The sequence below is a fragment of the Pungitius pungitius genome, chromosome 21 (genome assembly GCF_949316345.1).
Source record: "Pungitius pungitius chromosome 21, fPunPun2.1, whole genome shotgun sequence".
NCBI lineage: Eukaryota > Metazoa > Chordata > Actinopteri > Perciformes > Gasterosteidae > Pungitius > Pungitius pungitius.
In genome coordinates, this window is record NC_084920.1 from 4,476,487 (window position 1) to 4,492,268 (window position 15,782).

General features: G+C 43.4%; 1 protein-coding gene across 2 annotated transcripts; it reads right to left on the reverse strand.

Annotated features, from left to right (window-relative positions):
* Positions 1–1,966: 1,966 nt before the first annotated feature.
* cpn1 (carboxypeptidase N, polypeptide 1) lies at positions 1,967–13,396 on the reverse strand. Of its 2 annotated transcripts, XM_037464140.2 has the most exons (10): positions 12,698–13,396; positions 10,053–10,249; positions 9,757–9,792; positions 8,863–9,018; positions 5,809–5,985; positions 5,582–5,693; positions 4,098–4,237; positions 3,607–3,706; positions 2,595–2,713; positions 1,967–2,427 (listed from the first exon to the last, which is right to left on the reverse strand). In XM_037464140.2, the coding sequence occupies exons 1-10, from the start codon at positions 12,930–12,932 to the stop codon at positions 2,317–2,319; spliced, it is 1,383 nt and encodes a 460-aa protein (XP_037320037.2). In that variant the 5' UTR covers positions 12,933–13,396; the 3' UTR covers positions 1,967–2,316. The 2 variants fall into 2 exon arrangements, with proteins under 2 accessions (XP_037320037.2, XP_037320038.2); XM_037464141.2 differs by lacking the exon at positions 9,757–9,792 and having other exon boundaries at positions 1,969–2,427; positions 12,698–13,394.
* Positions 13,397–15,782: the final 2,386 nt, after the last annotated feature.

Genomic DNA, 15,782 nt, shown 5'->3' on the forward strand with positions numbered 1-15,782 from the left:
AGGAAAGAGACACTGATAAAGATACATGAAAACAGGCCTCAAACATACTGCATTCTCTACTGTGCACATGGACATACTGTATATAATCATAATACTGAACCACATATTGTCATGTACAGTCAAAATCTATAAATAAATTGTCATATTCCAAAATTGCTCTAATAAAGCTCTTTTGCATGTAGCGTTTGTTCAATCAACCAACCAATCAACTTAACGATATTTTAACCATCGTGATCTATTTGGCATAGTTAAATTGGAGGATTCATTTTCAAAGGGTCTCTTCTGTAACTTCCGATAAGACCGAGTAGGAGTTATCTGGCACCGTGGGACCACTGGTGGGCTTCATTGACGCCACGTACACACACACACACACACACAAACACCCATAATGCTGCTGAGAACCCTCCAGATCACGGAGTGTGCATGACATACCGGCTTTGTCTCCTCTCACAGTGGTCACTTTCACTCAGGGCCCGTCGGCCTGTTGTTGTCTTTCAATATTTGCCGCTAGTTGATGGTCGCTGTGATGCAGAGAATACGTTGGCTGTGTGGCACAATCGTCCTGTTGTGTCTGCGCTCGGAAACATTTGCTGTGACGAAGGGCGGGAGTGGGCAGCAAACAGAGGTTTTTGTGTTCATTTATACGTTTGTGTGTCAGTGAGCGAATGGCTTGTCATCATTACCCAGTTTGGTCGTGACAGTGCGTTTGATGCTAAACGACTCATTTCAGATTTCTCAAAAGGTCAGTTTTTTTTAGTTTCACAATGGCTCTGTGACCCTGCTTAATGTGTAGTCTTTAAAAAGACAAATCTTGGGATGGATAGTAGATTAAAGGGGAATGAAATGTTGTAAATCAGAACAACTGATATTGAGATCAGTACTCAGACACTGAAGTTCAAGAGTAATAGATGTGTCATTATCGATGAATTATATGAATCATTTGTATTCGACCTGATATAGTAATGATCTAAATTGATTTATTAAGCCCTTTTCAATGACCATTTATATAGTAAACATTTTTATCAATAATAAAGGTTAGATTGTTCATTTTAAGTAATAATATCAAGTCAGCCGTACAATATAATCGACAAACATTAAAAAGTGTCCGTATGAAATTTGAAGTATAACAGTATCATATAATATTATTAGTGTCAAAGGTTACACAGGAAGACTCTTCATGTTATCAAACAGGCTGTAAATAATCAGATGAATCTGGGAAAGCAGCACAATGTACAAAGTAACAATTAACAATTTTCCGTTTTGTTTTTCGAACAAAAAAATATCTCTGTAAAGTTTAGAACATGACATCATCATCAATTGTCTTGATTGTCCCAATCAACCTTTTACACCAATAACATGATCTGAAACCGCAAAATATATAATACACTTGTTTGGAAGGTGAACCAGAATTTTTACTTTTTCCCTATTTCTTTCCATAAAATAAGGACTTAACCGATGAGGCGTTTCTGCTCCGGTGAAAAGTCACGACCATGTGACCCAGCCAAGTAATTAACAGAGTTAACTGAATACAGGCGACATTCACATGGAAGGCGCTTGCTTAGTTGAAGTAGAAGTGAAGTAGAACTGTTTTTCTTGAGATAGCTGAAAATAAACCGGTTGCCGGGACAACCCTGTTTGTCTCTCTGCTTTGTGCAACAGGGACATCTACTGGGGTTCTTTGGTAAAGCAGCCGCAAAGATCAGCAGGAAAAAGTGTGAATTGATGTAATTTACAGTATATACAGTAAAGTATAATATTTTATACATGAGATTTTTTTTTATATTTGGTTGTTAATTTTTCTCCCGCTAGTTCATTCATCCAACTTCCTTTAGTCTTCACGTCTGTTTGAATATTGATTGAATATTATTATCTGCATCGTTGTAACTATAGTGAGGTAGGAAACCATTCTGTACTTTATTCAAGCACGTTCCAGCATGTTGAAGACAATTTATACAAAACTAATTAAGCAGAAATGGAATATACAAAATGGTCATTTAATTACACCAAAAACATTTTATTTTCACTTTCAATTTACATCAAATTATAGGAATCAAAATTCAAAAGCCCTTTACAATTACAGTATAGCTGTGTTCATAAAAATCAACACTGTTACATAAATACACCAACGTGTCCTTAACACAGACACAAAAACAAACAAAAACACAAAAGATTTGAAATACAAGGACTAAAAAGGTAAAATTACATACACATATAATGGTCAATTTTCCTTTTCATAATGTGTTGAGTGTGTATGTTTTATGTTGGTTTTTCAGTGTATGTATAGATATATATATATACACCCGTATTGTCCATGCCTCATCTGGGGCCGAGTTTAAAAGGGGACTTGGGAGACGAGAGGTTCTTCTTGCTGTTGTGCGGCTTCACTTTCAGGTTTTGTTTTGGTGCCCTTTTCAAGTAAAAATGAAGCTGTGAAGGAACAGATTGAGATAAACGTGAGAGGGATCAAGAGGCAGGACCTTTCTGGAATACTAGAAAGTACACACAATTATACATAACACGCTTTAGACTCCTTACTACCTGCTAAGGTGTTATGCCCACACACACACACACACACACGTCTTGTCTATACACACCTGTATGGCCTCCGCTGGTCCCACAGTGACGGTGCTGGTGGAGGCGACGTAACCGGGTGCTGATGCTGTCACAGCGTAGGTGCCAGGTAACAGAAGTCTGAAATAGTCGCCGTCGACTCCTGCAGGAGCGCACGAGATGGGAAGAAATGCAACTAGTCAATTTCAAACGTTAAACTACACACGCGTTAGAAGAAGTATTCAGATCCTTGTCTTACCAAATAATTGAAGACCTTTTAAATTCTCACTATGGTCTTCTTTGTTGCATATCATTTTTTAAATTTCCGTGCAGCTCGTTGTAATCTTTTTCGTATCTTTGAATTCTCCTTGTGTCTTTTCCGGTCGATTTGAGTCTTTCCACTGACATTTTGCTGTTGAAGGCCCACCCGAAATCCAATATCCCAATCTAATTTGCCATTTGGATACCAGTTGTGCTATTCAAAATGATTTCAAAACGCATTTAATGCCATTTACGTGTCTTGAATCACGTATTTATTACATTTTTTCTTCATTTTTTAAAAATTCAATCACACCTCCTAACTTGTTCTTGTTCTCTGCAGTACCAGCTTTCCTCCACTGGGTGGAAACACAAACCGTGTTTTCACACACCGTTAGCTAATTTTTGTTGTGGCCTCAATGAGTTTTAATCGATTTTGCTCAGTGATGATGTTTTTTTTCATTCCTCTGCACTGTTCAGGGAGTACAGGATAATTATTACAGATGCTTTGACATCATGTTAAAGTTGCAGTCAAATAAGGTGTGCCTGATTTTTGTTTTTTCAGATACCACCAGGCGGTTTAATTCACTGTCAAAAAAATGCATCTGAATGTGCTGAGAATTGTGTAGCTTTTGGTCGCTATACCTGTTAAATAAAAATGCAATAATTCATAGATCAGCTACAACACACACACACACACACACACACACACATACACACACACACACTTCTTCAATCCTGCTATCAAGGAGTAAAACACTCCGCTGTTTCACTAAAACCCCCCCAGCTCCTTCTCACCGGTGGTCACATCGTGGTTCACGCCGGCCACCGAGACTTCAGCCTTGCCTATTGGGTTGTTGTTTTCATCATACACCATGCCTTTTATCCCATGATGCACCTGGAAAACACAAGTTATTATTTCTACATCTCATTTGGTCAAATGTGCTAGGTCAGGTACTTGAATGCTGCAATGACTTACAGAATCAAGAATTAGTTATGCCAGGTCATAATTTCCAATGCACCTTTAAGACAAATGTAGCACTAATAAGCCTTTGGTATGCAAGAGCTGTGTAGTCAAACAAGACCAGACAGCCCTTTTTAGTTTGGTCTGTTTAATCAGAAAAAAAAGGGCATGGAAGTCTGAGCCGCCCCTTGAGGCTCAATAAACATTACTAGCGGCCTTGCGTTGATGTATTATATATCAGCACTCCATGACAGTTTTGGATGAAGGATATTTATCTTCGAACTGAGGTCTTTTTTTTTTCATACCACAGAGGGCAAACGCTGACCTGTTCGAGGTACGAAACCAGTGCTTCTCGGTTGCCCAGCCATTCCCTGGGCAGCGCCGACGCTGAAGGAAACTTATCGCAGCTCAGCTCCAGGGTGATCTCGAAGCAGTTGGTGTACAGGTAGTTGAAGTCCTGCATGCCTGAAGCCGTAAGGAGAAGACACTACTTTAGATTTCAAGGGAGGAATCTTTCTTCATTCCAAAGAGTCATTCTTATTTGTGAAATATTATTTCAATCCATTAACAAAGCACATATTTCATCAATGAGACTTCAATCAACATATTTTACTAAAGAAATGTCATATTCGTCAAAAGAATATTTCCAAACAACTGCTTTTTGCTATTTTGGTGGATATGTTTTAGAAGGACCAATCTGCATATGAGGCCATGGTTGGGAGGGAGCATCCAAATCTTGCTTCATAGACTATGACATCAACCTTGGCAGAGAAGGAGCTGGTTAAATAAACAAGACATGCTCCTGCTTAATACAACCATTGGTGTTTTCGTCAAAAATTTAAAAGCTTGCATGACTCAAGCTCCACAGATTCACATTCCAAGGAAACGATCCAGACGAGTCCAGGCCAGGGTTTACACATTAAAGACAGGGATATTGTTTTTCAGCCTTAACTGAACTGAAGTTGAATATATGCCCTGTCAGTTTGATGAAGTTGGTGTGCTGTAGCTTCCAAGCATTCTATGGAAAAAGTATTTCTCATAAATCAAACAGTGAAGGATGAGGAGTACCAGTGCCTTGGCTCATATAACTCTTCTGTGTAACGGCCTGCAGGCGGCTCATGCCGGCAATGGTATTATAAAGAAAACAAATCCTCATGACAGACTAAATGGGAATTCTGGCTGCTTTCATTGGCAGCTACAATATCAGAATAAACCTTCAGCAATTGGTAGACCGTACATCTGAGATTGATAACTGCTGACAGTACAAAAACACTCAATACACTAAAAGTGTATATTTAAATATGCTCCGAGCTAGTACTATTGGCTTAGTGCCTTGGGAAAAATTGGGTTGCAAATAGGTGTAAAAGACGTGCACGGGTGAAAGTATTTTTTGAGTTATGTGGTCACATTTGGATGAAAGGCGGGCACACTCTGCTGCAGCGATGGCTGTCACCGGCGGCAGAAGGACGGTGAAGGACAGGTGATGGTAAATGTAAAGAAAACGTACACAACAAAAACAAGAACACCCTCTATATCTAAAAAGTGTGAATTTCTACAGCTTGTTTAATCTACATGAAAAAAGCTCCTCTGTCAGTGCTAAATAGCTGCATAAATAGTGCAAGAGGTGTATTATTTAAATGTTTCTTCAAGAGTAACCCATAATTCTTCCTGCAGACCCCAAGGTTCTCCCTGCCATCAGCGTCAGTTACATTCTAAACCGAGGGGTCAGGGGGAGTGCGGCTGTCGCTGAGGTCGAAGGTAAAGAGGTCAAAAGGCGCCGCGCGGGTGGCCTCGTCGTTTGTTGCTCACCTTTGGACAGAGAGTACCAGCTGGCCCCGTTGGTGATACCCTCGTCGAAGAAATCCCCGCAGTTCCAGCCCTTGTGCATCCAGCTGTGCGCGTACGAGTAGGTCCTCGCCAACTGTCATCACAACAGGAACGGTTCCCATGTTACCGCGCGCTTTGACAGTGACGGAGCGCTGACGCATGCACGCGGCGTCCGGTCAGAGGGTTTGGAGTGTTTTCTGCGGGCCCACCTTTCTGAAGACCTTGTCATCCGGGGTGGCCGCGTGCGTGTTCCTCCCTCGGATGCGCGAGTCCCTCGACTTGTCGAACGGGTAGTTGGCCACCACGGCTCCCCCGTGGAGGTTGGCTGACAGCACAAAGTTGTAGTTCTGCATCCATTTTATGACCGCCAACGTCTCCGGTTCAACCTGTGGAGTGGTGAGATAACACTTTTCTTTTTGTACAAGGATATAAACACACAGGTTCAGTGAAGTGTATGACTCACTGCGAACAATGCAAGGCCGCCTTAGTGCCGGCTAAACCCGCCGTATATTATCATCTTCATCACAGACGTTTTATAAACAACATAAGTGGACTGCAGACATCTGGGTTTTATTTTCCCCCTGGTTATCTGGACAAATCCTAGTTGTCCTCTGCTTCCCCATGTGCAAACATTTCCCTTTTCCTTTTCAAGCACGGGGCCTAATCTCTGCTTCTCTCAAGCCCCCCCCTTAAACTGATTCTTTCGGCTTTGCTTGCAGTGTGCTTTCTCCCTCGTTTGTGTGTCTCGTTTGGTCCAGACCCGAAAAAGGATTCGGGATTGGATTCCTGATTTCGAGGAGGGAGAATGCTGGGTTTTCAAGGCGATGCAGCGTTAGAGCTGCAAGGATGGAAAACACATTCAGGAAGTCTCGAATTAACACTATGCGAACATTTTCGAACCACCAATCAGTGGCTTCTCCCATTGAAATTCCACCTTTCTCCGTCAGCGGCAAATATCCTCACACGCTCCCGGCCATACATCATCTCGCACAGAGACACGGAGCCAATGCCTCTCCTTGAATAAGGTACACAGTGAGCTCCAGCCGAGGAACATTCGGAGGCTACTGGCCTTGAAGTGCAGACTCCTGTTTTGGAGACTGGCAGGTGTTTATTGTATGTGGATCTTTATATACACGCCCGCATGCTTGAAGTCTGAGCTGTCACCATGGTGTTGGGTTACATGTGAAGGACAAATACACACACACACACACACACACACGCACGCACGCACGCACGCACACTGGGGATAAAGTAGAAAAAAAGAAATAAAAAATAGAGGGATTACCATGCCATTTTTAAACAAATACACTTAAATCCACATCTGCTGGATCACTCAGACGAGGTCAGATTTCACACTCTGCGAGCGATGTTCTCCGCACGCACATCAATTGTCTGCAGTTCTTTTTTTTTTTCAATCACAGGATTTAAAATGACTCCGTGTGGCGGTGAAATGGGAGTTTGTGAGTTATCACAGCTGATTTAAGATCAGTGCGTTTGCCTTTTGAGCAAAAATGTCAAAGTTAGCATTATTTCGTGATTTAGAACAAAATATTTCTCGTTTTATTGAACTCATTCCTTGGGATGAAAGTTCACAAATTGCCTAATTAAAATGTAGCACGAGCCTCCAAGCGACCGCGGGGGGGCTTGCTGCTTCATGCGGCCCTTGAGGATGTAATCCCGACAGCCATGAATGAGGTATCTGTAAAAGTGGCACAGTTGCTCTTTTGTGTTTGCCTTTCTGCAGGCAGTCATGTGGGTCGACAGCCAGCTCGCCACTGCGAGGACCCGCGTTTTAGTTTTCTCAACACATTTGGAGCTCGTGGAACTAACTGTCCTGTTTTTTATTCAAACCATATTAATAATAATAATAATAATAATCACATAAATGTGTAAATTAAAAGATCACATTATCTATTTAATCCCTATTTTTTTGTCATTTTACCTACTTTATAAAGTGTGTTAAAGCATTCATTTTGATTAATGATGTTACATCATAATTTCAGTTCAATTTAATTATTAGCATCACCAAAATAATACGGCCTTCCTCATCCAAGCATAATCCATAACATATAATCTAATGGGAACAAATACTTTTACATATATTTGACTTTTAATACCCTGGGGGAATGTTTTATCATATGTTCACATTAACATGATATAATCCAACCTGGTGGTTTTGTGCAAGAGAAACAAAAGAGTGGTTGAAACAAGAGGAAAAACATCAGGGAAGTTAACCTTGAGCCCAGTAAACCGTGTCGCGTCTGTTGAAGATAAGAAGAGCCCCAAAGATTTGACCTTAATCCTTAAAACATACTTTTCAGCCGAATAATGGCTTTAGTCTAACAGCGCACGCACTTCTGTCTTCATTTCACACTGCAGTGATCTGAAATAATAGGCACATACTGAAATACAAAAGAGTCACCCTGAAGAGAACATTGTTCTGCAGCTAAGTAGTAATGCAATACATCTGCACATTTCTGAATGAATAATATGTATTATCATTGTAGAGAAGGTGTTTTCTTCTTATATTTTCTTGTGAATAACAGACAAGACGCGTAGTTGCAAAGAATCTGACCGTTTCGTTCGAAGGTTTGAAAGATTTCAAGAAGATTGATTCGTGGGTTTCAAAGTTCCATTGCAGGGAAAACGCAGACTTGGCAAAGAACCGACGCTTCTGAGTGGAATCACAGGTCTCCGAGTTATGTGGTGAGTCACATCTCAAGGTAGAAGGTAACAGTTGCACTACGAGACCACAACGTGGGTCAGTTCAAATTCTCGTGGCGGTGACGAAATGACAAAAATGTTTAGCTGAAGGTCTTTCTGTGCTTTGAAGCCATCCCCCAAAAATCCACATTTAAATCAAACAGATCAGAAGTAACCCCCTTTTTTTGTTCTTAGACAACGGACAGCGGCCTCTTCCTGTTTATGGAGCAATACATACCGGTTTTACAGTAAAATAAGCAAACACAACCATATATATATATATATATATATATATACAGACGCACACAAACGGACAGCCTACAGAGCAATTCACCGGGGCCACTCGTTGTGTTCAGTGAGAGCTCAGCCGGCCCTGAAGTCTGATCCAGTGCAAATCTCCAAGATAACTCAGCCATGTTGCTCATTGCTCAATATTCAAACAATGACGTAAGCATCCATTCCGCTCTTTCTCTCCCTCGCACACAAGCGCAGGCGCGTCTTTGCACGCGCGAGGACGGACACCGCTGGATGAATACTGCCGTGGTATTTGGGCCACTGACCTGTTGCTCCCAGTTGTCCGGCAGGGGCAGGTGATGGTTTCGCCCGTTTGTCTTCTCGTAGTAGTACATGAGTGCGTTCAGGTCCGGAAAGTTCCGGTTCAGATCAATTTCTTTGGCGTTGCCTCGACCCACCAGATAGCCGTTGAATTCTGGACCCTGTCGGCCCGAAGGACAAAATATCAAGTTCCTCAAACAGCAACTACTGTTGGATCACCTTATTTATATGTTGTCAGCACTTGGGGGGGCGATCATTATGTTTTTAGCTTCATGGGTTTTTCCAGCTATGAATTCGTAAGGCTTGGAAGCAGCAAAGGAAAACTGGGCGATGGAAATGTCTTCAGTAACTGTTGAATCGATCGCTGTGTTCCTCGTGGGATGAATCTGTCAGGACTTTGGTCTCCCCTGGTAGCAAAGAGTGGACGGACCGATGGAGCTTCTTCACTGACTATGAAGCAAGGATCCCGTGGGCTTTTGTGAAGCACCTCCAAAGAACAATTTGTTCCTAAATAGGGAGTATATTGTTGGGTTTGCACAGTATTTCCATGCAGACTCTTTGACTTGCTGTAAGTGTTGATTCCATGGCCGCAAAATAATAAATGCTGTTGCACACTCTGTACCTAAAATCAACAGCTGCAGCTCAAGAGAAGCAGCCCTCCATTATCGTGCAGATGCTGCTGCTCAATATAAACATGTGTTGATGCAACAAATTACACGGCTTTGTTTGTGTGTCGTCTGAATGACAAAGAGAAGGACAGTCATGTGCAACTTGCCCCCTCAGGACATGTAATTACTCTGAAAGAAATTGGGCACATGTGTGTGTGTCTTTGTGTGCTGAGGGGAGGGGGGGGGGGGGGGGGCATGTGTGTCTGTTGTTTCAGGGGTCCATGTAATTACCTTCAGGGATAAAGCTGTAGGGGCTTTCTCATGGAGCTGATAGATGGGATTATTACAGGCATTAGCAAACAGTGGAAGATTTCATTAAATACACGCGTTTGGCTCTTTGTGGCATCGGTTCAGTGGATATAAACAGACACTCATTTTTAGATGGCATCTGATGGATGACTCGCCGTGGTTTTTAAGATAAGAAGAACACAGCAAAGCCAAAATGTGCGGAACTTGTGCAAATGGTTGCTGAACGAAGGTTGTCCGGAGCGGCGGCGCGGGACTCACGTCGGTGACGTACACGTTACCTGTTTGGCGGCCACCTCGTAGCCGTCTGGGTTCATGGAGGGCAGGATGTGGATGCGCGTGTCGTGGATCAGCCTCGTGATCCGCTGGTTTCCGGCCCGGTACTCCTCGCACATGAACTGGCACAACTTGATGAGCAGTTCACGGCCGAGCACTTCGTTGCCGTGCATGTTGCCCACGTACTTGAACTCTGGCTCCACTGGGGAGGAAGTGGAAGAGGCGGAGGGGGGGGTAAGGTCAAAAAGCCACGTGGAGCTGCAGAGCGTTACATTTTAAATGACTGCCTGATGCTAATCAGCTAATGTAGCCTTGAGCTGCTAGCCTCAAGCCAACGTGAGAAGCTACTGAGATCTGGTTTCCTTTTAATTCTCCAGATTATTATTCCATTTTTATACTTCTGGTCTTCAGCCCAAACAGCTGACTCAATGATTACCACTTGACAGCGTTAATCAGACTCCTGTGGAGCCACAAAAGGCTTCATGCAACGTTTTACATATGAATAATTACTCTTCGAAACCTGTGAACAGACTTGCCCCATGAATAGTGTGAGGTTCTCGGTATGAGTCTTTTATATTCTTTTCTAGCCAAATCCAAATTGTGACAACGTAGGAAATAATGCTGTGCGTCGTACGACCATATAAGTAAACACTTGTTGCAGTGCTTCAAATGATCAAACATGCAAACTGGGAAATGAAGAAGTATGATACGCATGACGCTGGCAGGACAGGGGGGGCAGCGGAACAAACAACAAACAGGAACAGCTACAGCGTGTGATAACCGCCTTTAACGAGCCAGTTTTGACCAGTTCACAGTCTGACAACTCTTTGAGGGATTGCTTTTTGATGCGTGCTTATCTCCAGATATATCTGTGGAAAATTGCTCATGTATTTCACGTTTTTCTCTTCTAAACAAGTGTTAACCTTTGTTGACTTTAATCGATTGACGTGTCGGATACTTCTCATCAACCATTTGGGAGGGATCGGAAATCCAGACAATAGTCAGACCCGACCAAGTAGAGACAAGCATTGTATTGAGGTAAGCTACTATTCTGACAAAGATGAGCTCTGGGAACGCAGTCTGATTACATCTGATTGAATTATTTGGATAAGATCCTCTGGCATTCCTGTGGGTATCTGCCACTGATTGGGGTGAGCCGCCTATCCAAACAGTGTCCTTCTCTGTAAAGGGTTCCCTCCTCCCACGGGTCCATTAATCACTGCTGCAGCATTGATGGACCGAAGGACCCCTAAACTCTGCATCTACACGGAACCACCGCTGAACACTTTAGCTTTTTGATAAAGAAAAATCTTTTCCCAAATGTCCCACCCTGTGATTGTTATTTTTTTGCACTTCAGTTCCCCTTGAGAAAAAAGTAGGTGTAGGTATTTGGGCGGTGAGGCATTGTGTGGAAGAGCAGATACTTCCAAATGTATGCACACCCTTCACTAATTGCTTCAGGCCCCCAAATGGCAGCTTGGGGGCTGCAATTCACCTCCTTTCCTTTAACTCAGGGCCAACTGGCCTCGGGTTCAGAAAACAGTGTTGGCTCGAGCATGCGGCTCCTAAAAAAACACACACACTCAGCAGCATGCGAAAGACGAGAACTTCCTAAAGGGTGCAAGGGGTTTGACCCAGACGAGACCTCGGGTCACTCCCCCTCCATGAAGTGCACAGTTCCTGTTTTTCAGCCTTGGCCATCTCGCAAAAGAACAGGCGTACATCCTTCCATTCTAACTGAAGGAAGCCCCTACGTGTGCAAATGCAGAAAAAATGCAAGCTAAGTTGCAGCCAAAAGAGCATTCCCTGTTGTAGTTAAGTGGGTTTTATTTCTCCCAAGATCTGCCATTTACAATGGAAAAAATGGCCAAAATCGGTGTGCTCCTTCAACCCGTTTTCAGTACAAACATTCACATGGAAAAGATTTGTGTTTTCAATTTGCAACCGATATGCAAAATACACACCTGGTGGGGCTGATTCAGTGGTTAGGGTGGGAGGGGGGGGTAAAGCTTTTGCAAGAGCTGGTATTGAGTTAAAAGCTTTGAATCGGACGGCAAAAATTGAAATGAATCACAGATGTTCACTTGCTTTTTTACATTTTTACTTTTGCCGTTTTATTTTCACTATGAGTTTTCCAAGCATCCACGCCACAAATGTTTATCGGAGAAGGCCGCTGGAGATAACTCCTCGTCTTCTTCACATGGATACAGACTCACAAACTAAGTCAAACGCTTGCATTCAATCTCATGGCGAAAAAAAGAAGAAGCAAGAGCCCCCTCCGGACTGGTCTTTCTTCTCCCAGCTACGTTCTCCCTCTCCACAGCAAGAAGTGCAAAACAAAGCCACTTCCATGTATCAAATCCATAATCAATAGAAATCCACGACCTTTTCCCCACAGAACATTGTGTCAGGCCTGTTGCTTCATGTTTTGACACATGTTTGAGCTTGCTGTCATATAGAAATTGTAACACTGATTTTCACATTTTCATGAAATTCACATCATATTCTGACTTGGAATTTGTGGGATACCTCCTATCAGGAGTGATTCCCTATACTGGGCAGTTGTTTTGAGAGTGAACATGCAGAATGAGATATTTTGATCTCATCTCACGCTCATCCTCCTCCGGGCTTTCGGGCAGGAACTACTCACGTGCTTCGTGGATGCCCGGGTTATCACTGAACTCCAGCACGTAGAGGTGGCGACCTTCCACGCTGCGCCCGATGCTGTAAATGCGCGTGACGTAGGGGCACTCGCTCTGCACCGCAAACAGCGCTCGCACCATGTCCTCGTAGCGGTGATGCTGGAAGTCCGATCCGCACACCAGGAGCCCCATCAGCCCCGGCAGGAGAGCGGCGACCCAGGGAGGAATCCGACCCCGCTGCATGGCCCCTCGAACCCAAGTGGTCGAGCACAGGAGCAGGAGGAGAGGTGTCCGGAGAGAGGAGAGACTTCCCGCGACCAGTGCGTGTGCGCAAAGCAGAATGATATTTATCTCCTTACACAGCGAACATGCTCCTCGTTGCTTTCCGGTCCTCTTCTCTCCCTCGCTGTCCCTCTCCTTGTTCCTCCTCCCTCGTACACTTCTCACACTGAAGAGCAAAGGAAGGACGGCCCCCTGCTCCTTCTTTGTCTCATTCTCCTCCTCCAACAGCTGCTTCTCTCCCTCTCCTTTTCCCTTTGGGTGCTTGTCAAGTACATGCTACTTGCTTTATTGGCGCTTAGAGTACTTCTGCTTGAAGTAGTTTGCGCCGCAGCCCCCTCGGCTCTGTGCACACACAATCTGAATTTCATTCTGTCTCTGAGACACCCATTTTCTTTCCCCTTCTTTGTCTCTAACTCTTGTTCTATGCTCCCTTCCTGGGAAAGAGGGGTTGTTTCCACGGCGCTGCTCTCCCCAACCCCTGCAGCCCTCAATCATCCATTCATTAACTCTTAAGTCAACACGCAACCCCTGTGTGTCTGTGTGTGAGTGAGTGTGTCTGTGTGTGTGTGCGCGCGCACGTGGGCCCGTACTCCTCAGATGAATCGGTGTGAGAGCTCTTTCGCAACCTTTTCGACTCCTTATTTAGTTTCCTCGAATCACTTTTCTCTCTCTCACACACTCGCACACACACACACACACACACACACACACACACACACACACACACACACACACACACACACACACACACACACACACACACACACACACACACACACACACATATACATGGTCAAAAGGACTAAATGCTGCAATTAAACTTTTAAAATAGACAGGTTGATGCCAAGATGCATGCAACCCCCCCCCCCCAAACACACACACACACATTTACCGCAGCGCAGAGAATGCAATGGGTGCTGTCAATCAAACCTGCTGGGGAAGCTTTTTCCTCACAGCGTGTTGTGCAACCGCTTGTTGAAGTTTCCCAAAAAAATGGGATCAGGAAGGGCAAACGTGAAGCAAGAGAAAGAGAGTTGAGTAACAAGGCTCAAGAGAGGAAGAACAAAAACAATGATGGAGAGAAAGCAGGAGAAAAGAACGACTAGTGCCATTCCATAAAAATGTGCTTCTCTGCTATTTCCTTCAAGATGATCTCACATCAACGTGCTTCTGAATGACAGGCTTAAGTGAGGGGACTGCTTTGGACTTTCCTCATTGTCCTCCACTGGTTGTCTCAGCTTCCCACCATGCCTGCGACGCTGTGGCCAATGAAGCAATCCCATCAAGATGCAAATACGGCGTGATTGTTGAACAGGAACTAAATGCCACACAACATTCCTGTCGTTGGCCCCAAATTCATGAACACATTTCAGAAGTTTAGCTGGATTCACAGAATCCAAATATCACCCAAATAATACGGCTAAAGTCCGGGTGAAAGATTTTTTATTTGAATTTTAAAAAAGAAAAAAAAATTGCAATCCCATCGGGACACTGGAGACAACCCATGAGCCAAATAGACCACGAATGACCGCAATAACAGCCCCTATTTTGTAAAGAACAGGAATTCCACATTATACCATTAACTGAATGAATTCCAAAAGTATTTACACCCATCTACAATATTGTGTTGTGCTCTTTGTTGTTTTTTTTAGCTTTGAGGTCTGGGAGACTGTCCTTGGTACCGTCCCAGACACCCTTTTCCAACTTGAAATTGCTCTAGTTGTCACGTTTTTGTCTGAAAGAGGCTAAAGCTTTCGCAAGGAATTACGGGTACTCTCTAAAACCGCTGTTTGAAAACAACGTTAGATGTATTACTACACTTGTATCAGTTTTTTGCTGATTGGTGAGATGGGCCCTCAGACTAAATAACAGTTGTCTTAGCCAGTCTTGTAGTTCTGTTTATAGGTTTTGTTTTGTTAACAGGACATAGGAGCCATTTGATTATTTTTGTTTTTTTAAGATGTCACCTAGAATGGAATTCTCATCTATTACAGTAATCACGCGCAATCAACCTAAATCTGATGCAGTACCGTTTTCAGCCACAACGACGTACCATTGGGCTGGTGGCGCTCTTTCAAGAAAGCCCTGCATAGAAAATGTTCCAGCCACCACTGATTAAAAGGCATTTTCCTTCTCGTGCGCGGGGCCGCTGTTCAGATTCGTTTTTACGGGTCGTGTCCACTAGTGGGCAGTGTATCCTAATACAAATCTCAAATAGACTTTTTACAATTCATGCCTTCAATATGTTAATGAAGACGAACTACCTTAATTCAGAAGTCTGGACACTGACAAATTAAACTTAAATTCTACTTTTCCGAAATAATTCTAATGTTTTAATGCCTTGCTTGACTGTTTGGAGCATATTTTGAGTCACTCAATCTTTTGGGGAAATATATTGATCCGAAATTATTGAGTCATGTCTGTTGCCTAATTTGAGACGCTAATTGAATCTTCTAGATTGAGCTCTTTTGGTCTTTGGTCTTTTGGATAACACGCCGGTTAATTTCAACCGACAAAAACTCACCAGAGACATGAAGACTGACCTGTTGATTGTTGTTCTCATTGCGCAAAGAAAATAAAAACAAGTATTTGTGCATTGATATTTGGTTATTACATCATAAGAACCTTTCAAACACATACCACAGTGCCCAACAACACGCCGGTATGCCACGTGATCGATGCTCAGACCTGCCCTCCACAAAAAATAAAACTCACGACTTTTGGATGCTGCGCTTTCCCCGCCCACCACACTTATTGGTATAATGAGAGCTGTGGAAGCTGTGGATGCGGGAGCAGGGGAGGGGGGGGGGG

Coding starts and splice junctions, on each gene's coding strand:
- cpn1 (XM_037464140.2), bottom strand. CDS start 12,932: ATGCAGCGGGGTCGGATTCCTCCCTGGGTCGCCGCTCTCCTGCCGGGG. Junction 5,694..5,808: donor ATGACAAGGTCTTCAGAAAG/GTGGGCCCGCAG, acceptor TTGTGATGACAG/TTGGCGAGGACCTACTCGTA. Junction 3,707..4,097: donor TGGTTTCGTACCTCGAACAG/GTCAGCGTTTGC, acceptor TGTGTTTTCCAG/GTGCATCATGGGATAAAAGG.